Source organism: Peromyscus maniculatus, chromosome 21, assembly GCF_049852395.1.
Source record: "Peromyscus maniculatus bairdii isolate BWxNUB_F1_BW_parent chromosome 21, HU_Pman_BW_mat_3.1, whole genome shotgun sequence".
Classification (NCBI taxonomy): Eukaryota; Metazoa; Chordata; class Mammalia; order Rodentia; family Cricetidae; genus Peromyscus; species Peromyscus maniculatus.
This window is the reverse complement of record NC_134872.1, coordinates 12,467,029-12,488,256: the sequence shown is the minus strand read 5'-3', so window position 1 is coordinate 12,488,256 and position 21,228 is coordinate 12,467,029. Positions and strand designations below refer to the sequence as shown.

The window sequence follows — 21,228 nt, the reverse complement described above, 5'->3', positions numbered from 1 at the left end:
ACAACTCCCACATCTAAGGCTCAGGAAACATCGGGTAAGAGGGGGCAGAAAGATTGTAAGAGCCAGAGATCAGAGTTTACTGTGAGACGGTGTCTCCAAGTAATCTCAGAAGCTACCAGCATGACTGAAGAAGTCTCACCAACATGATTACCTGAACGTGAGCTGAGCAAGGACAACAACAGATGTGCCAAAGTGGATAGATAGGGAAAGACCCTGAGGCCCCAACCCTACATAAAGAACTACAGGCAACTAAGGAATGCCGAGAGGCGGAAAAAGCTTTCCCCATGGAACTTAACTGGTTTTCCAAAATAAAATGGCCAGCCCTAAAAACATCCATACAAGTAACAGTACACAGACTGAACAGGTTGAATTCAGACCACAGATTTGAAAGAGAGAAAACTGGGCTATATGGGAGGGTTTCAATGGAAGGGAACAGGGAAATGACATAAATTTTATCATAATCTCAAAAAAAAAAAAACAAGGGCAGTGGTGGCACACACCTTTAATCCCAGCACTCGGGAGGCAGAGGCAGGCGGATCTCTGTGAGTTCGAAGCCAGCCTGGTCTACAGAGCAAGATCCAGGACAGATACCAAAACTACACAGAGAAACTGTCCTGAAAAACCAAAAATAAATAACAATACAGCCTTATTTTGTCTTAAATTCCTTTCAGCTGTGGCGCCATAAAGACAGTCAGGAAGCAGTCACCTCCAGGGCCCTGGAGCTCTGGCCCTCCCTCTGCAGGTGCCGCAGCTGCTGCTCCTCCTGCTGAGCCTGCAGGGCTCGCTCCTTTCCTCGCTCACACTCCAGCTCCTCGAGTACAACCTTCAGCTCATTCTCCTTCCCGTCCAGCATGGCTCTGGAAGGGAAACAACGGGTAGCAACCAGCCCTGTGTAAGGGGAACCTTCTGGCAGGGACCCCTCTCCTTAGTCTCTAACCCCACAGCTCCCACAGCACTGGCCAGCCGAAGCAGACGAAGTTCCACTGTGTGACTTCTACCTAGTTACACCACGTGGCCATACCTGAGCCGCAGGACCTCCTGCTGCACCTGGTCCAGGGACTCCAACAGCCTTGTGTTCTCCTGCTTGCACGCATGCAGCTCCGATTTCAGATCCTGTACCGCACTCTGTTCCACCATCAGGAGTTTGCGGACATCACTCGCCTTCTCTTGTTCTTGGTTCAAGGTTTTCTGTAAGTCATGGGCTATGCACTTTTCCTGCTCAACTTTGTATGCCAATAGTTCAACTGAGAAAGATGAAAACATTAGACAGCATTAGACAGAAGTCCATAATGCACCACATGAACCACGTTAAACTATACATGGTGGTGATATGGTGGAGATGGGTTCCTGGGAGGGAGAAATGGTATTTCTGTGAACTGGAAGCCACTGTGTCTAAGGGAGCCAGAGCCACTCAGAGACACACCCCTTTGTCTTCTGAGCCCATTTTTTCTTAGGTACTAATCTCCTGGTCAGGACATGTCCCTGAGACCTACAGCACCAGCCAACCTCACACACACACCTACAACAGAGACAAGTCAAGGCCCACATGGCTTCACTGTAAACTTCTCCCAGAACTCAGGAAGAAACTAGCCTGGTTCTGCAGAGTCCTCTGAAACACAGAAGGGAACACAGGTTCTTACAGGGCCAGGGCTTTGCCAACACGAGAATCAAAGGAGTCCAAGACTGCAGACCAGGACGCTTGTAAACAGACAAAACATTGAGTACAGCCCAGACATGCACATGCACACGACCCAGCACCAGGATGATTACTTGAAAGAAGCCAAACAAAATCAGAGATACTGACCCACACAAAAGGGTAAACAACTGAAAGTCAGGAAGGTTGTCAGGCTAAGGCCTGAGCAATACAATGGCTAGAGAGGAGATGTTTCGTTTGTTCGCAGATGCTGTTTATAAAAAATTCCTTAACAACATATATTAACTGTGAAAACCTACATACACCAGCACCCAGAATTCCACTGAGAGATCTCAAGTCTCAAACACTTGCACCCACTCAGGGCCACTGGGCCTTTGCGTCTGAGGGCCTGGCAATCCCCTCGCCTAAAGCACCCCTAAGTAGAGTGGAAGGGCAGGTGAGGGTGAGCTGCACGAGGTGACAGCGGCCCCCACCTTGTCTTCGTAGCTGGTGCTCCCGCTGGCTCCCACGGGCCTCTGTGCTCGTCAGCGCTGCACACAACTGCTGCAGCTTCTCTTGGTTCTGCAGGTGTGTCATGCGGAGCTGAGCGCGCAGAGCCTGAATCTCAGACAGCAGGCTGCTCCTGTCCGGCAGACAGAGCTCTCCCTGGACCTTCTGCAGGCCTCCCTAGACCACGGGGAAGAACAGATGAGGTGTAAATGTCGGATGACAAGCACCCAGGCTAGGAGGAAGCCAGGCACGTCTCATCCTGCACGGCTCCATCCTTTCAAACCCAAGCTTCCAGCGCTGTTGTTAACAAATCTGATGACCATGTAAGGGTGTAACAGGTGCACAGTGGCCCGGGGCCTCACCTCCAAGCCCCTTTCCTGACCATCCTGGACCCAGTGGAGTGCTGCATCAGCACCTCAACTTCAAGTCTAGACTTCTCATCTGGAGGCAGTGACACAAACAGGATGTCTAGCGTCCTACCATGCTAATGTCCTCTGGCCCATGAGCAGCGTGCTTAGCAATGCAGGCGAGCCCAGAGAGCCTGTTTTATTTTTATTTTATTTTATTAATATTATTTATCTTATGGTCAGTTATGTCCAGGGGAGAAAGACCAAGGGAAAAATCCACCAAGCACATTAGTGCCAACTATTATAGGATATTTGATCATACTGTGAATCCTGAAATTGTGTTATTTATTTGAAAAACCTCCTAGCTATGGTGTGGCCCAGCCCCAGCACACACTTTTGAATCCAAGAATTTTCTGCTTGAATATTGTAAAGAGGATCAACCACAGGTCAAGAGGTGGAGCAAACAACCAGTTGACAGGAAGTGAAGAAGGAAAAAGCAATAGCGAGTAAGAGGGAGTCAGGAGGACGGACACTGAGTTGGAGGAGTCTTTTCCTGGGATGTTGGGGAAGAGGAAGGTGCTTTCCCCACCTCAGCTAGCAGGATTCCACCCCAGCATCAGGCTCCCAAGTCTTTATTGGTAAAACTATTGAGGTTTTTGTCAAGAACCAACTTACACGTGAAAGCATATTACACAGGGTTTGTTTCCGCAGCCAGTGGTCACCACATTCCAAAGGTTAGAAAAACATGGAAACCAAAGTTTTTTAAAGAAAAATTTGGGCACCTCCCCTGCCACCTTATACCCTCTAGAAGGTGGTCAATTGTGGTTGATATATTGATATATATTTATTAGGATACACAATATATCAATATATTGATATATATTATCTGAGGGTATTGATATATACTTATCTGAGGGTCAGAGAACAGAGCAGCCACTAGACAGACATAGAGGTCAGAAAATGGTGGCACACACGCCTTTAATCCTATCACTTGGGAGGCAGAGATCTCTGGATTTCTGTGAGTTCAAGGCCACACTAGGAACAGAACCAGGTGAGGTGGCACACACCTTTAATCCCAGCACCTGGGATCTCGTGTCTTTGCTTGGGAAAGACACACGCTTTTAATCCCAGAAGTGATGGCAGGAAGCAGAAAGGTATATAAGGTGGGAGGACCAGGAACTTGAGGCTTTTTAAGCTTTTGGGCTTTTGAGCAGCAGTTCAGCTGAGATCCATTCGGGTAAGGACTTAGAGGCTTCCAGGTTGAGGAAACAAGACAGGCTGAGAAGTTGGCAAGGTAAGGTTAGCTGTGGCTTGTTCTGTTTCTCTGATCTTTCAGCGTTCACCCCAATACCTGGCTCCAGGTTTGTTTTTGATTAATACAACCTTTTAAGATCCGTGCTGCAGTAAATCAAAGCCTAGATTCAAGGCTGCTGCTCACCTGCTCTTGAACAACCCTCTCCAGCTTCTTAAATAGGGCGTTATAATCCCCTAGGCCTAAGTCATAGGCTCTCGGCTGCAGCTCAGCATTCTCCTGCTCCCTGGCAAACACTTCTTGTATGGCCCGCAAAAGCTCCTCATTCCACGGAAGTTGTGCTTCCGAAGACTCCTGTCAGTGAGAAACAAGAGACTCAGTGCTGGGCTGGGGTGCAGGCTCCATGGCAGAGGCTTGCCCACGTGCAAGGCGCCTGCTTTAAACTCTCATCCCGCCACACACACGGTCCCTGTGCTCTCACCAGTGTGCACAGCAAGTGCTAAGAACTGACTGTGTCCCACCAATTCACAAGTTCAGTCCTAATCCCCAAAGTGAGGAACAGCACACGATGACTAACCGTGACCACAACGTGGGGCTTCATCTGACAACACTGTGCTTGCTGTGGATTCTTTCTGTATGCTGTGAATATGTGTTACTCTGACTGGCTGATAAATAAAATGCTGATTGGCCAGTGGCCAGGCAGGAAGTATAGGTGGGATAAGCAGACAAAAAGAATTCTGGGAAGAGGAAGGCTGAGTCGGGAGATGCCAGCCCACTGTTCAGGGAGCAGCATGTAATGGCACACAGGTAAAGCCACGGAACACATGGCGACATATAGATTAACAAAAGTGGGCTGAGTTTACATGTAAAAGCTAGTCAGTAGTTAGCCTGAACTAATGGCCGAGCAGTTTTAATTAATATAAGCCTCTGTGTGTTCACTTGGGTCTGAGTGGCTGCAGACTGGGCAGGACACAGGAAAACTTCAGCTACATGTGGTCATCTCTACATCCTCTCTCTGCTGCGGAGGAGGAAGCAACTGCAAACTGAGTCCTGAATTCTCACCAGAGTCAGCCTGGAGCCTCCACACAGGTCAGAAACTTTGAACTGTTCAGTCTGTGGTGTTTACCATGGCAGCTGAGTAGATGGAGAGTAGCAGAAACCAGACTGCCCAGCATAACTCAGGGTGTGAGAGGCAACACTTTCCCCAAATCCGGACACCAGCTCTCTAAGAGCACAGCCCCTGGTAAGATGACAACTCACCAGCGGAGACCACTGTGGTCTCTGAATGAAAAGGGACCCCAGAGGCCTCTTAGGGAGTGGCGTTATTTGAAAGGATTAGGGTATTCGGCCCTGTTGGAGGAGGCATGGCCTTGGTGAGGAAGAATGGGGGCTTGGCTTTGAGGTTCCAAATGTCCAAGTCAGACCCAGTGGCTCTTTCTCTTCCTGCCTGCTGGTCTAGATGTAGAATCCTAGGCTCCTTCTCCAGCACCACGCCTGCCTGTGTGTCACCAACTTCCCACCATGACAATGATGGACTGAACCTCTGAAGCGGTAAGCCAGCCCCATATAAGTGTTTTCCTTTATAAGAGTTTCTGTGGTCATGATCTCTCTTCACAGGAATAGAAACCCTAACTAAAACAACCATACACCCAAGAATATTTAGGCGGAGAAAATTTGTCTTGAAGGATAAACACACACACACACACAGAGAGAGAGAGAGAGAGAGAGAGAGAGAGAGAGAGAGAGAGAGAGAGAGAGAGAGAGAGAGAGAGGTAGGTATGTAGAAAAGAAAGGTAGGCTGAATCTGAAAAAGAGTTGGGATGGGGTGAAAATGATCAAAACGTATAAAATTCCCAAATAATAACAATAAAATCTTAACACTGGTGTTGGTGACTGGAGGGATGGCTCAGGGGTAAAGTGCAGCGGACACTTGCTCTTCCACGGGACTCACATGGCAGCTCCTAACTGTCTAACCCCAGCACCACTGGATCCAACACCTTTTCTGGCCTCTGTGGGCACGAGGCACACATGCAGTGTACAGACATACATGTAGACAAAATATTCATGTGTGCAAAATAAATTAATTTAAAAATACTGATAATTAGGGGGCAAGCAAGATGGCTCCACAGGCAAAGGCTCTTGTGGCCAGTCCTGATGACGTAAGTTCAATCCTCAGGAAACACACGGGAGAAGGAGAAAATCGACTCCTGCATACACTCTGACCTCCATACAGATAATGTGGCACCCCTCCCCACATAATAAATGGGTTTTTTTTTGTCTTGTTTTGAATACTGGCAGAAGTAGTGAAGTGAGATAGAGCAAAGCCTGGGTGGAGTGGTTTGAATGTGGCGTTGTTTGGGGAGGTGCAGGTGTGGCGGCCTTGCTGGGGACAGGCTTCGAGTAAAAAGCTCTACCCACCTACAGTTTACTTCCTGCTCCATGCCTGTGGTTGAGACCTGAGCTCTCAGCTGCCTGCTCCTGCCACCCCCTGCTGCTTCCTGCAGCGCCTCCCTCCATAAAGGACTCTTATCCCTCTGGAACCTTCCTCTGGAGCGTGCCTTGCTTGCTGTACTTGATCACAGCTACAGACACATGACTCACATGACGGGCACTCTTTCCTTGTCTTCCTGCTGCTGCACCTGCGGGGCCCTGGTCTGGAAAGGCCCAAAGCTACATGGGGCTGCCCTGCTGGGTTATTTTGTGCTTCCTGGGGCTATGGCCAGGAGCAGGTATCTGATCAAAGACATGCGGCCCAACCACGCTCTGAGCAGGTCCGAGGCCTGTATGTAGTTCTGCCGCTAGACTTCTCACTTCTGAACCAGCAATTCCTTACCTTCTCTCCTCTGTTAGCTGTCACCTCCAGAAGGGCTTGCCTGTCCCTTGGAAGGCCGTCCAGGGGGTCATGTGGTTCACCCTTGCTCAGCGAATTCGGGAGGTCCTGGCTCTCTGACAAGGCCAATATCTGATGGCTCTCATCAAACACCAACTGCAGCAAAGCCTACAGCAGGAAATACACATTGAGAAGAGGGGACACGTCAGCCAAACCCGTCATCCACACACGGAACCACCACCACCTCAACTCGTGAACCTAAGTTAAAAAATTATTTTGTTGTTAGGTTGCTTAAACAGAAAACACTAAAAACCTCTCACAAATAAATAGAACACAGATCAGTTATTCCAATTTCCGTGTGTGTGTGTGTGTGTGTGTGTGTGTGTGTGTGTGTGTGTCCCCGTCCCACATATGTGTATAGAGACCAGAGGTTGATGTCAAGTGTGTTCTCAATCACTCCTCCCCTTACTATTCAGAAAAGAACCTCTGAACCTCTCCCGGAACCTGGAGCTCAGCAGGAATGTCAGCTACACTGGCTGGCCTGCGAACCCCAGGGACCTCCTGTCACTGACTACCCACTGCTGAGATGACAGGAACAAGGTGCCCTGCCCTGGTTTAAGTGAGTGTGAGGGTCACCTTCAGACCCTCCTGCCCACTGTGGAATTTCTGAATAATGCCCCCAGTCCCTTGGTTTCCATTCTGAAAGCAATTGTTTTATTATAATATAATTCCAGAATTCTTAATAACATTAAAATGGTGGCATTTACTGGTGGGACTAGAGAGCTGGCTCAGCCGTTGCAAGTGCTGGTTGATCCACTGGAAGACACAGGTTCAATTCCCAGGACCCACAGGGCACCTCACAACCCTCTGCAACTTTAACTCCAGGGGGGTCTGACACCCTCTTTTGGCCACCATGGACAAGAGGCACACAGGTGGCGTACAAACAACATGCAGGCAGCTTACAGTCGTCTAGAATAGGACATGATGCCCTCTTCGGGCATGCAAAACACCACCACAAAAACAACTGAATCAGATAGGTGTGATGGCTCAATGTACAATCTCAGCATTAGACAGGTTAAGTTAGAGGCCAGACTAGACTCTGCAGAGACCATGTTACAAAAACCAAAACCAAAACCATTGTTTTGGGATACTATTATTTGACTACGACACCGTACTAGCATGATACCACTTACTGACCTAGCCATGTTGACCGAAATGGCAAACCTGTTCAATGGTAACAAGCAGCATCTCTCTCTAAAGAAAACAGTACTCTTCCCAGAGTACAGACACAAGGACAAGCCAGTTCTGAGACACTCCAAGTAAGACGCTCCAAGGCCCCTACCTCGGGGGACACCACCACCTAAGGGACTGGCATAGGCCCACAGAAGATGGCCTTCAGGTGGGACTACTGGTACCGTGGTGCCTCAGGCTGAGTATGCCCACCAGAGGGCTAAGGCTGACCTGGATAGGTCTAGGTGTAGGCTAGCCTAAGAAGGGCAGGTTTTCCATCTCGCTGTGGGCTGACAGTGCTCTGGGACAGCAGCTCTTGGCCCTTACCTTCATGTGCTTTGCATGGATTTCCTTCTCCTTCATTGCTCCTGGTGACTGGATAAGCCTTCTAGAGAAAGGAAGAGCAGCAGCAGCCGCAAGATCGGTGGTGGGAGTCTCGGCTCCTTCTGAGGCCAAAGTCAGCATCAGAGCACTGTTTGGGCCATGGTCTAGGAGCACACAGGGTCAGGAGCTGAAGCCACAACATCCATTTCCAAATACAGTTACAGCACTCACACCACATAAAACACCTATGCGCACCAGACAAAGGCACTAAACAACTTTCATAAAGCACAAGGGGGGGAAGAGGAGGAAGAAAACCTTATTTTGCACATTTGATGTGTTGTCTGTGACTTAAACTTGAACCTCAGGGTTATCTCAGCTCCTTACACACACACACACACACACACACACACACACACACACACACGTACACACAATAAGAAAAGAAAAAGACGACTGACTCACTTTTTCCACTCCCATCACTTCTTGCTGATTCATGAGAGGATGTTAACAATTCTTGAGAATCAAAAGATGTTACGATAAAGTCTTCGACATCCTTCTCCTATTCAGACAGGCAGATTTTTAGATGGTCACAAAACAGTAAATAACAACAGATGGAAACTTCCTAAAGTCAGTACATATCAGCTTGCCACAAAGAACCCAGCTCAAAACATTCAAACATGTTGGACATGCTGGAACACGTGCTGCCAGCAACTCAATCAGCACTGGAACGTTTTTAAGGGATGAAGAATTGGCTCAGTGAGTAAAGGTCACACTTGCAGCCTGAGTGTGAACCGTGGGCCCACATGGTAAAAAGAGAAAACATTTCTCACAAGATGTTCTCTGACCTCTATGTGCCACACACAACCACACACACATAAACACAATAAATAAAATGTAATTTAAAAAAACTTTAAAAAATAATCTTTATAAGCAGCCACTAGCAAATACCCCAAATTCTTAAAATTTGAGCATAAATGATAGCATATGGGTATCTTAGATAAAATGTATCCCCCCAAAATATTTTCATCCAAAAATATCCCAAAATGGAAAAATGTAATCAAACTAAAAAATAATAAATTGAAGTGTTCTTAAAATGAATCAGTATCACATGTATAGCCATGCATTAAGCACCTGGAATATTACTATAAATAAATAAATCTAGAGCTGTGGCTATGGAGTAGTGTGTGTGAGTTCCCATCTCCAGCATCCACATGAAAACCCAGGTAGGGTAGAATAGATCTATAATCTCAGCATTTGGAAGTAGAGACAGGAAGATTCCTGCGGCTTGCTGGCCAGCCAGCCTAGCCCAAACAGAATGTTCTGGTTCGGTGAGAGACACCGTATCAAAATAAGGTAGAAAGCAAATGTGGTGAGGAAACCATGACATGGACCTCTGGGCTCCACATTCACGCATACACACAAAACCTAAAACATTTCAGATAATGAGTCCTTTTGTAAATTACACCAGAACGTGTATGACTGTGCTACTCAGAATCAACATGAGTTAGGACACACCCTGTAAATTTCTGAGCATAACAACCCTCATGTTTCAGATATGACTAAAATGATCTAAATGTCCCTACAAACAGTCAGATGTAGGACTGGTTTCTTCTGGAAAACCAGGCTCCTCAGCAACTATGAGGCACCTACAGCCAGATGAGCCAATAATAGACTTGCTGTGATGCATGGCTACGAAAACAGACCACCCACAAAGCTACAACAGGAGTGTGGGGAGACACCTACCGTAGCCGGCCTCTCCACATGGTGGTTCTCAGCCGAAGGAGCCAGCCCCCACAGCGGGGCCTGTCCTGTGGCTGACTTGCCCGGGTAACAAAGCAGCCCTGACGCATCGACCAGCACCAGTGAGTCTGTCCAGTCTTGGGAGGAGGTGTCCACACTGTGCAGGCTCACTGGACCAGTGCGGGGGGTCAGAGGGAGGCTGTGCTGGGGCTCGAGGCTTGAGTCCTTCCGGAGGACCTCAGGGGAGCTCCAGGAAGACAGGTCCAGGGCCCTCACTGGGTCCTTCTGGGGCTCAGCCTCCTCTGTGTTGAGGGAGTCACTGTGCACACTGATTTGTGAAGAAAGAGGTCCGCCTTGTGGTGTTAACGTTTCTTGAGTGGGAAAACTTGGCATTTCAATTTGGGCCAACAAATCCTGATTTTTAATAGCATCAATGACATCCCACGTGGTTCTAGCAGTATTAAATACATCAACGGGAGGTGATACATTGCTTCCTTCATCATTATGACAATTATTACTTAAACCATTTTCTGACAGGTTTGGCTGATGTAACTTAGGATTTTCTAAGCTGGTGTCCCTGGAGGCCATGGAATGCACCAAGTGGTTCAGTTTCTCCTGCAGCTGTTTCATCTGGACTATGAGGTTGGCACTGCCCAGCTGACCATCTTCCAGCTGCTTTTCCTTAGCCTAGGAGTGAAGAGAACATGCAAAGTGAAGCGACCGAGTTACAACACCATTATTTCTCTGGTGTTTCTGAACTATTTTCAATGAGCACCTATGGGTAGGATCCATGGTGAACCCTCCAGACACTTAAGATGTCAAGTTTATTTAATGTCATGAAAAACAGAATTAAAATTTAATTTTTTTGTTTTGTTTTTGCCTAAAAGACAAGCATCATAACCAAGGACTGTGATGATTTACTAAGGACTCCAGGTTTCGTCCTTTTTTCTTTTTCTTTCGTTTTGACTGGAGGAAAAGGGACTGAACGTGGAGCTTCCTTGTCAGCACGCACCTGGCACTGTCTGTGGTGACACAGAGCTGAACCACCTTACAGTCACACAGACGAGGCACCGTAAGCGCACAGGGAGAGTCTGCTGTAGCAAGCTGGTGAGTTTCTGCACAGTGTTCCCTGAGTGTTCCCAGGACTCTTGAGGTGGATACAAACATCTCTCAGAATCACAGCCCAGGCCCAGGTCCTGCTCTTAGCCTGGGTCCAGCCAACTGTGGACCTGTAAACCTTTCATGCTCTAGGACACAATGTGCACATAACACAGGCAGGAGTGGTCAAGAGTTCTGGGCTCCGGCTTCCAGCAACGTACACAGCACTCCCGCCAGAGGCACCGTCACAGTCTTCAAGGTTTCCAGGGCCACATATGAGAACAACCAACTTTAGGAGTCACTTGAGTCCCACCAGTGGCTAAGGAGTCATGGCCTGTTTTGTCAGCATCCGTGAGTAGGCCTCGGGTACCACTCACCAGGAAGACCTTGTTCTAAGAGAGGGATTGATGGTGACATACACTACATGTCTAGGACAGGGAGCAGCCCCTCTACCTGAAGGCAGATCCGAGGCGAGGGCTGCTGGACACACGGGGCCTGGCAAGCACTGCCACCTGCTTCCTCATTAAACCCTGAAACAATCCCAGGTTCCCCCAAGGGACCCTTCTTTCCCAAAGTAGAAACTGACCTTTCATAGAGTAAAAAAGATATTTTATACTCATGTATAAAATAAGTAAATCTTAAAAAAAAAAAAAAAAAGCAGGGGGAGGAACAAGGCTCAAAATCAAATTTCAAGACTTTCAAAGTTGGAGAGACACTGGCAGGGACAATGGAAATGGATCATGGTAAAAATCTCAAGGATGAAGGTGGGGCAATGTGATCTTCACAGGGACAAAACATACCTGCCCAGACTGCAGGAAACGTGTGTCTTTAAATAAAGCTTGTAAGAGACTCAGAATGAACAAGGAGTATTAGCATTAATAGGACGTATGGACTCAGAGGAGGTTCCACACTAGACGGATGTAGTCCATGGGATGGATACTCTTACTTCGACCAGGCAACCCTCTGTGGTGAGGCACCCCCATGTGCTGAGCCTAGCCCAACAGAGGGCGGGCGGGCAGGCCCAGCGCACCTTGCCCCAAGCCAGCATTCACCAATACCTCCAATAAGCCCACGCACCTGCGTCCCTTCAAGCACCTCGCTGTCATCCTCCATGCTCAAGTGCGTTGCGTTTTTCACTAAAAGCATCTCTGCCTCCAGCCGCCTCTGGCAGACGGCGAGCACTGCCATCACACTTTCGGCCTTGGGGAGACGGGCATCCTTTAGTGTCACAAGGACTTTGGCAGACTGTAGATCATCCTTGACCAGAGGAAACACAGAGAGCCTCCTAAGCGAGGGCTGGGTTAGTCAGGGACTGTTCCTCAGACCCCGAGCACCACTGCCACACAGCAACAGCGGAGGCACCAAAGGCAAAATGCTGCTGCTGCTGCTGCTCACTACCCACAGCTGGGCAGCAGGCACATCAGACTGAGGACTCAGCTAGGAGGACGTCTGTGGTAGGAGCCACAGAGTAGAGTGGGGGGTGGGGGGATGCAGATGGAAGCAGTCAGGCAGCTAATCCAGAAAGTTCTACTCAAAGTCAAACTGGACATTTTTTTTTCTCTCCTTTTTTTTTTTTTTTTTTTTTTTGAGACAGGGCTTCTCAGTGTAGACCTGGTGATCCTGGAACTCACTCTGTAGACCAGGCTGGCCTCGAATGTGGAGATCTGCCTGCCTCTGCCTCCCAAGTGCTGGGACTAAAGGCATGCACCACCATTTAAAAGGTAGCTTGGGAGGCTGAAGAGATGGCTCAGCAGTTGAGAGCACTGGCTGATCTTCCAGAGGTCCTGAGTTCAATTCCCAGCAACCACATGGTGGCTCATAATCATCTCTAGTGCGATCTGTTGCCCTCTTCTGGCATACAGGCATACATGCATATAGAGCACTCATGTATAAAATAAGTAAATCTTAAAAAAGAGAGAAAGAAAGAAAGAGAGAGAGAGAGAGAGAGAGAGAGAGAGAAAACGAAAGAAAAAAGAGATAAAGGAAGGAAGGAAGGAAGGGAGGAAGGAAGGAAGGAAGGAAGGAAGGAAGGAAGGAAAAGAAAGAGAGAAAGGACAGAAAGAGAAAGAAACAAAAAAGAAGAAAGGAAAAGAAAAGAACAAAGAGGATGTCAATGGTATGGGCAGAGCAATAGCCAAGGTCCTCGGACTGGCCTTGGTTCCTTCTACCAGTGTCCTGAGCACTCTGTGTGTTGAACTATTCATTTAAAAAAAATAATAGCCGGGCGGTGGTGGCACGTGCCTTTAATCCCAGCACTCAGGAGGCAGAGACAGGCAGATCTCTATGAGTTCGAGGCCAGCCTGGTCTCCAAAGCGAGTTCCAGGAAAGGCGTAAAGCTACACAGAGAAACCCTATCTCGAAAATAAATAAATAAATAAAATAAATAAAAATAATAAATAGGGCTAGAGAGAGGCTCAAAGGTTAAGAGCACCGACTGCTCTTCCAGAGGTCCTGAGTTCAATTCCCAGCACCCACATGGTGGCTCACAACCATCTGTAATGAGATCTGGTGCCCTCTTCTGGCGTGCAGGGACACATGTGGACAGAACACTGTATACATAATAAATAAATCTTTAAAAATAGATAGGGGTGTGTGTGTGTGTGTGTGTGTGTGTGTGTGTGTGTGTGAGAGAGAGAGAGAGAGAGAGAGAGAGAGAGAGAGAGAGAGAGAGAGAGAGGAGAGGCAGACAGACAGACAAAAGGTGGCTTGGGTAGGGCATTCTGTTCCAAAATAAATGAGCTTAAAATGGTGTTCATGGGGTAGGAGTATTAAAAACGAACCATTTGATTGGAGCACAAAAAAAACCCCATGAAATTAATACTAAGAGACCTCTGTATCACTATACACAGCACCCAAAACTTTAAAAGAACTGCTTTAAAAAGATTAAGTGACTTAAAGTGCTAACAATTTTAAAGCTTCACAAAATGATGGCCCCAGTATGACTCACTAGGGGAACCGATGGGCCCAAACTCCAGGCTCTCCTCTGCTCTGTCAGGAGCCACTAATGGCAGCAGCAGCCTGGTGTCCAGAATAGAAAGGAGTCGTCATTCAAAAGACTGAAGCACTGGGGGATGAGGACGGCAACCCAGCATCCCCGCCTGACTCAGGGCACCCCCCAACCTCCAGCTCAGAAACAGAAGGCTACCTACTGTAGCCCCCAATGACCGAGGCCTACCTGTGGAGCTGAGCTGTGGGGTGCCAAGGCCAGCCCTATGCTGACATCGTCCTGTTCCAACTGACCACCATGTTCAGCCTGTGCGTCCGCACAAGGGTATGAGCAGCCGACAGATGCTACCTGAGCCTGCTGCTGGTCCAACTCCACCTGGCACCTCAGGAAACGCCGGTGCAGCACTTGTAGCTGGTGGCTGAGGCCAGCACACTGCCTTCGCAGCTGCTGTAGCTCAGGAGGCTCATCTGGGGTGGCAAAGGTCTGCTGTTCCAGAGCATGACAGAACTGTGTCAAAGCCAAAAGGATGTTCTCCAGCTCAAGGGAATGGCTGACTTTCCACTTGTTCATGGTGTCGATTTCTAAATCTCTCTGCACAATGATTGCTTCCTTTGCCTTCAGGGTAGCTTCAAACTCTTGGATCCGAGAGGCCATGTCTTCAAGCTCAGCCTCTCTGAGGGCCACACAGCGTTCCAGTTCAGCCAGGCGTATTGCAGCAGCCTCCTCTGCATCTTGTAGACGCTGTTGCAGCGCCTCCAGGGCTTGGCTGTGTCCATGGGCCTGGTCTGCCAGAAGCTGGCCAAAGACCTCCTTGGCTGCCTGTGCAGCTTCCAGCTCGTTTCGTAGTGCCTGTCCACGCTGGCCTTCTGCATGGAGGCAGGACAGCTCATTGTGGAGATTGCTAGCCTGGTGATCACTGAGTTCGTGTACCTTGGGCCCCATGAGGGTCAGCTCACTCTGCAGCTTCTCAATGACTTCATGGAGCTGCTCAATTTCTTCCGCTTTATCCTTCTGCAATTGTTCTTGATTTTCCTGCAAATTTTCGATGATGGCTTTCAGCTCTTCAATCTCAGAGTTTCTCCTGTGCACACCCTAAAGAAGAAGCACATGTCATAGGTAGAAGCACAGAGACAGGAGTAAACCAGCACCAGCCTCAGGTAGCTTTGCAGTCTGACCACACTACACCACTCTGCAGGTACAGAGAAAGGATGCCCACCAACCTCAGCACAGCTCAACAGGTTCCCTACCTTAACGCTCTGGGTTTGAACTCAGAAACTCTAACTCTGGTTTCTCTTCAGCTAAGGGAAGCTTTTTACACTTCTGTGCCTACTTCTGAGACTGACACACCTCCTACTACACTCACGTGACACCTTACCCACCCTGTTAAGCGTGAACTCACTTGTAGGCGTTTCCTGAAACTGCATTTAGACTCTGGGTGTCTTGCTAACAACCGAGGTGAGAACACAGGCCAGAGGTTTTGCAGTGATGAGCTGAATGAAGCACACCCCTCCCTCCCCGGCCCGAGTGAGCACTGCGTACACGGCAGCCGGCTCTAACGCTGCTGACTGTATGGCATGAAAGAGAGCACTCCCACTGTGCTGGTCAACTTATCCCCATAACTTGAAAAGAACTTAGATATGAAACAGCTTCTTAAACCCTCAAAAACAGTGAATGGCTCAACTCTATTCTCTGAAGATACCATAACATGCAATGACCAAAACCACAAAAATCCTAACCAATTTGTGTTCTAACAATTTTCAAACAACGTCTCATATTTTGCTTCCAAAATGTCAAGGATCCAATAACAATATATGGCCTCATGAGCTCTCCTTCATAGTTCAAACACAAATACAAACCAGGCCTATAAAACAAATGAAACAAAGAAAAGCCAATGGGAATAGCAGTGCACACCTCTAATTCTAGGACTTGGGAGGCAGAGGACAGCATGGTTGACATAGTGAGATCTAAAAAAAACCCCCAAAACAAAAAAACCCAAAACCAACCAAGCAAAAAACAATGGCTCCTCCACCATTCCTTCCAACCCACTCCCCCACCAAAAAAAGCCTACTGATTTTGGTTTTGGTTTGGATGGGGTCAGTCGTACACCGCATACACAGTGCAACATGAATGTCATGCTATACAGTTAGCAAGCAAATCCTGCAAAAGAAAAGACCCTCTGTGGTGGTCTGAATGAGAATGGCCCCCACAGACTCACGTTTCAATGTCTGGTGCCAATTAGTAGAATTATTTGGGAAGGATCAGGAGGTATGACCTTGTTGGAGGAAGGATGTCACTGGGGGCAGGCTTGGAGCTTTCAAGTCCATGCCATTCCCAGCTGGCTCTCTCTGCCGCTGCTTGTGCATCAAAGCGAAAGCTCTCAGCTACTGCTCCAGCACCATGCCTGCCTGCCTGCCGCCACGCTCCTGCCATAATGGTCATGGACTCTGACCCGCTGATACTGTGAGCCCCAAATAAATGCTTTCTTCTAAAAGTCGCTTTAGTCATGATGCCTTATCACAGCAATAGAAAAGTAACTAAGACATCCTCTCATGCACATAAAGCTCTATCCTGCTTGCCTTTTCTGTGTGCTGCACACAGACATAGACCAATGAAAGATTTTTAAGGATGATTCTGAGCATGCCCCCCCCAAAAAAGCAAAGCCATATGCATGGCTTAAATTATCCACATCATGAAAAATATACAGTGTATTTGTAATTAGAACACTAGGCAAAGAGAAAATAGGGCAGACCAAAAAAAAAAAAAAAAAAAAAAAAAACCCTTAAGGAAGAATGGCCCTAAATTTCTCAATAGGAAATTAATTTTACTTGTTCTATAACTAAAAATTCCACTTCACATTTAAGGATTAATACCACCAATCATGGACTATCTTTTCCAGAAAATAGAAAAGGAGGAAAAAATTCAAAGAGGTCAAAAGAAGGCTAATATCCCTGGTGGAGACAGATGAATAACTTCAGAAAATGTCTGCACATAGAGGCATGCACCATAAGCAGATGAGTATACTCTTGGGATGTAAGCCTGATTCCATGCTTGAAAATGTCACCATGCAGTCCACTATATTAACAGGCTAACGGAGAAAAATGACATGATTGTATCGACTCAAAGAAATATTGAAAAGATATCATTTCTGAAACTCTCTTACACACAAAAACCTGGTGACAATCACATTTGGAACTGACCTACTACTAAAACCATGTTGGAACTATGGAAATGTGTGTGCAAGCTGGGAGTCTCTTCCATGCCTGAGCAGTACTCTTAGTGCAGAAGAACTCATGAGTATCAACTCCTATGCAGAAAGTCCAAAAGTAAGGACAATTACAATGTTCTCCTTTTATACATTAAAAGAGACTGAAACAAGAGTTATTAACGCAGATTTACAGGTATGCAGTAATAAAGGGTTTCTCTGGGTAGCCCTAGCTGGCCTAGAACTCACTCTATAGACCAGGGTGGCCTTGAACTCAAAAGATCTGCCTGCCTCCTGGGTGCTGGGATTAAAGGCATGCCACCACACCAGCTATTGAGTCATCTTTGATCTTTTCTAGCTGTTCTTTCAAGTCCAAACCCTTTCATCTAAGTGAAGAAGTGTTGGAAATTATCTAATAGTGTAACTGATTCAATAATTATTAAAGTAGTTTTGAAAGATCTCAAAGAGAAGGTATTATTATCCTATAATGACATAAATTTCATGAGGTTACAAAGCATATACTTTGGTCACAATGCTGCTACCTGCTTTTAGATGGCCAACCTTTATGCAGGAGTGCTCAGGGCCATGATGGGACATGGGGATGCAGTTGGGCAGTCCCATACAGCTCATGCTACTTACCTCATTCTCATGCTGCAGGAGTGTCCTCTCTGTTACTCCTGCTGGGCTTTCGGGATCCCTAGAAGAGCCGCCCTGAGGAAGTATAGGACACCCGGCTTCATCCAGCCTACACTGTGGTACAGGTGGTAGCAGTAAGTCACTCGCGTGCTCTTGCTTTAGTACCTCTTTATCCTATTGGGGGTGCAAAGAGAATGGATATTTAATTTAGGAAACAATTAAGGAATCAGGGGCTTAAAGAATCAATTGTCATAAAAATCTAAGCCATACTGCGAAATCCTGCAGAAGTGGGTCCGTCTGTACATCCCTGCACTCAGTGATCTCCAGACCACGTTTGCTGGACAGAACCTCCCCAAGCTCATGCTAGATCCACCAGGTGAGGAAAGCCAGAGGAGTGCCTCTGACTCTACTGTGAGAGGTTCCTAGTAATCACCGAACAGAGTGCTAAGTGTCCGCCAGGCTAGTACCAATCTTAAATATGCTAGGAAAGTGACAAAAATAGGACATGCTAGACAACATATCCAAATGCTGACCACTAATGCATGCAAGTTTCCAAGGGGTAAGAGATGGCTCAGCGGGTTCGATTCCCACCATCCATATGGCAGCTCACAACTGTCTATAATTCCAGTTCCAGGGGATCCAAGCATTGGCTCTCTTCTGGCCCTCGAGAACACTACATGCATGTGGCGTACAGACGTACATGTAGGCAAAACACCCATACACATAAAACACCACAGTAATATTTTTTAGAGGAAGAGTTTGAGAGAAATTTACTGTGGTATAAATGCTCACAAAATATTAGGGATTAAAGAATCTGGCATACAATGTCAAGAAAGTAGTCCAGTATGGGAAGAACAATGGGAATTTTCTATCCCTTAAGAGCTAATAAGCCCAGTGAATGTCAAGTCAAAGACCAGGCTGCAACAGCCCTGAAGTGAGCTGCAGGAAGTGAGGGAGCAGGGCAGGAATCCTGTGGGAACAGCTTAAACAGAAGAACCAAGGAAACAAGGAGAGGTGACAGGCAGGTGCCAGTGTCCCTGGGAATTCAAGCTCCCACCAGTGCTTTTGAAGACCAGACAAACTGCTAAGAACTCCACTGCCACCCTTCAATGAGGATTCGTGTCTCACTCAAGCTACTGACTGCTGAATAATATTTCTCGTTGAGTCTCACTTTTCAAGCAGCTTTTTAACTTCTGATGACAGGAAAAAAAAAATGAAAACTACTAAATTAAAGTCCTGAACTAGAGGCTTAAAAAAAGACACAACTGATTTTAGACAATGAGACAACTCTATCTTGACAAAGCTTGCCTATGGCCCTGAAGCCACCAGGGGCATTTGTCTGGGCCTACTAGAGGGTCCCCAAAATACAAGTCCCATCTTGAGTCTCATGCCACATGCCCAAGAGACCCTGCACTTCTCTTCCCTACGACCTGACCCCACAGCTGCACCACCCACCCACAGTTCTCCACACCCAGCTCAGCGTTGCCCCAACTAGGACGCACAAAACTTTACTTTTAATTCTTCCATGTTTTTTTTCTGTTTTTCCAGTTCTTCCTGGAGCTGGGCCATTTGTCTTTGTATGTTGACATTTGTCTCCTCAAGACGTTTAATTTCTTGTTCTTGGATTAGCAATTGTTGATCTGCAAAATCTTTCTTTATGACCAATTCATTAAATCCATCTAATTTTTCTCTCAATTTTTCTTGTAACAATTCCACCTAAACACAAAAGCAAATGTAGGAGGAACATAACATACAGTTAAAAAGACTTTTTTTTTCCAAATAAAACAGTCTATAACAAACCAACTAAGGAGTGCTCTGTTGTTTCAAATCTCAGTGTGCTGTGCAACCTGCAGGCAGATCTACAGTTGTTTAAGGAGGACAAAAAAGACACCCACAGTGAACAGACTATAACCCCAAAGACATCAGTAAAACAGAACTTATTTAGACAGAAAAGAACGGAATACTGCAGGGGCTGGAGAGATGGCTCAGCAGTTAAGAGCATTGGCAGCTCTTCCAGAGGTCCTGAGTTCAATTACCAGCAACTACATGGTGGCTCACAACCATCTGTAATGAGATCTGGTGCCCTCTTCTGGGATGCAGGTGTATCTGCAGATAGAATACTATTTACATAAAATAATGAAATCTTTAAAAAAAAAAAAAAAAAAAAAAAAAAAAAAAAAAAAAACCCTGTATTTAAAAAAAAAAAAATGGAATACTGCTGTAGCAGTTAAAATAAAAAAAGGTGCAACAACTTGAAACGAACTAAGAGAAGAGTGAAGAACCAGTCTTAAGAGGTGACCCACAATTTCAGTTACATAATGCTAGACCAGGAGCCTGAACCTTCTAGCTTCATTCCATAGCCTGCATCAGGTTCCCTCTTCATCCCTACAGCTCTCTCTGGAGGTCAGAAAGTAGTCAGTGCTATAACCTGGCAGCTCTCCAGTTATAAAACATGGTTCTTCTATGCTTTTTGTCCTACGTACCACGTCGAACTGCATCATGTGATGAAAAATTTGTGCCACCCCTACAAAGCTGTGAAGAACCAATTGTTTCCTTTGTTCAAGAGGCTCTAGAGACTCTTCAGCGAGGCTGTTCAGCCTAAGAGGCTTTTCTGCCCACCTCATCCCTCTCAGGAAGGTTCCCCACCTGCTTATTCTTGATCTCTCTCTTTTTTTTTAAATATTTATTTATTACGTATACAGTGTTCTGCTTGCATGTGTCCCTGCAGGCCAGAAGAGGGAGCCAGATCTCATTACAGATGGTTGTGAGCTACCATATGGTTGCTGGGAATTGAACTCAGGACCTCTGGAAGAACAGCCAGTGTTCTTAACCTCTAAGCCATCTCTCCAGCCCCTTTTTCTTAAGTTTTTCAGATTTTAAAAAATGTATATATGCATGTTTTGTCCATGTGCATGTAAGTACACCACAGGTGTGCCAGTGTCAGAAGAGGGTGTTGGCCCTCTGGAACTGGAGTTACAGAATAAGAGCCACCATGTACAAGTGCTCTTAACCACTGAGGCATCTTTCCAACTCCTAATTTCACTCTCCAAAAAAAGGGGGGATGATAGATAGGGGGATGAGAGATAGCTCATCAGTTAAGAGCACTGACTGCTCTTCCAGAGGACCCAGACTCAATTCCCAGCATCCACATGAGAGCTCACAACTGTTCGCAACTCCAGTTCCAGGAAATCCAGTGCCCTCACAAAGACACACATGCAGGCAAAACACCAATGCACATAAAGATAAAAATCAATTTTAAAAAAAGAAAAAGTTAAAAAAAAATAGAAAGAAAGAAAAGCCAGGCAGTGGTGGCTCATGCTTTTAATCTCAGGAGGCAGAGGCAGAGGGATCTCTGTGAGTTTGAAACAAGCCTAGTCTACAGAATAAGTTCCAGGACAGCCAGGGCTGTTTCACAAAAAAAAAAAAAAAAAAGAAAAGGGAATTTTAAATTTATTTATTTTATGGATGTTTTGCCTGCC

The 21,228-nt window shown here is 46.7% G+C and overlaps 1 protein-coding gene across 31 annotated transcripts in view; it reads right to left on the bottom strand.

Moving 5' to 3' along the window:
- Positions 1-21,228, bottom strand: part of Pcnt (pericentrin) — a 103,921-nt gene that overhangs the window by 27,913 nt on the left and 54,780 nt on the right. For 24 of the 31 annotated variants that reach the window (XM_076558589.1, XM_076558602.1, XM_042266015.2 and 21 more), the window contains 12 exons: positions 19,262-19,465; positions 17,753-17,923; positions 14,140-15,003; positions 12,042-12,221; positions 9,870-10,553; positions 8,589-8,685; positions 8,130-8,290; positions 6,576-6,740; positions 3,929-4,096; positions 2,128-2,320; positions 1,022-1,244; positions 707-857 (listed from right to left, as the gene is read on the bottom strand). In XM_076558589.1, coding sequence (XP_076414704.1) covers positions 707-857; positions 1,022-1,244; positions 2,128-2,320; positions 3,929-4,096; positions 6,576-6,740; positions 8,130-8,290; positions 8,589-8,685; positions 9,870-10,553; positions 12,042-12,221; positions 14,140-15,003; positions 17,753-17,923; positions 19,262-19,465 — 3,261 coding nt within the window. The remainder of the gene's footprint in view (positions 1-706; positions 858-1,021; positions 1,245-2,127; positions 2,321-3,928; positions 4,097-6,575; positions 6,741-8,129; positions 8,291-8,588; positions 8,686-9,869; positions 10,554-12,041; positions 12,222-14,139; positions 15,004-17,752; positions 17,924-19,261; positions 19,466-21,228) is intronic. The other 7 variants (XM_076558595.1, XM_076558604.1, XM_076558598.1 and 4 more) reach the window with 2 other exon arrangements.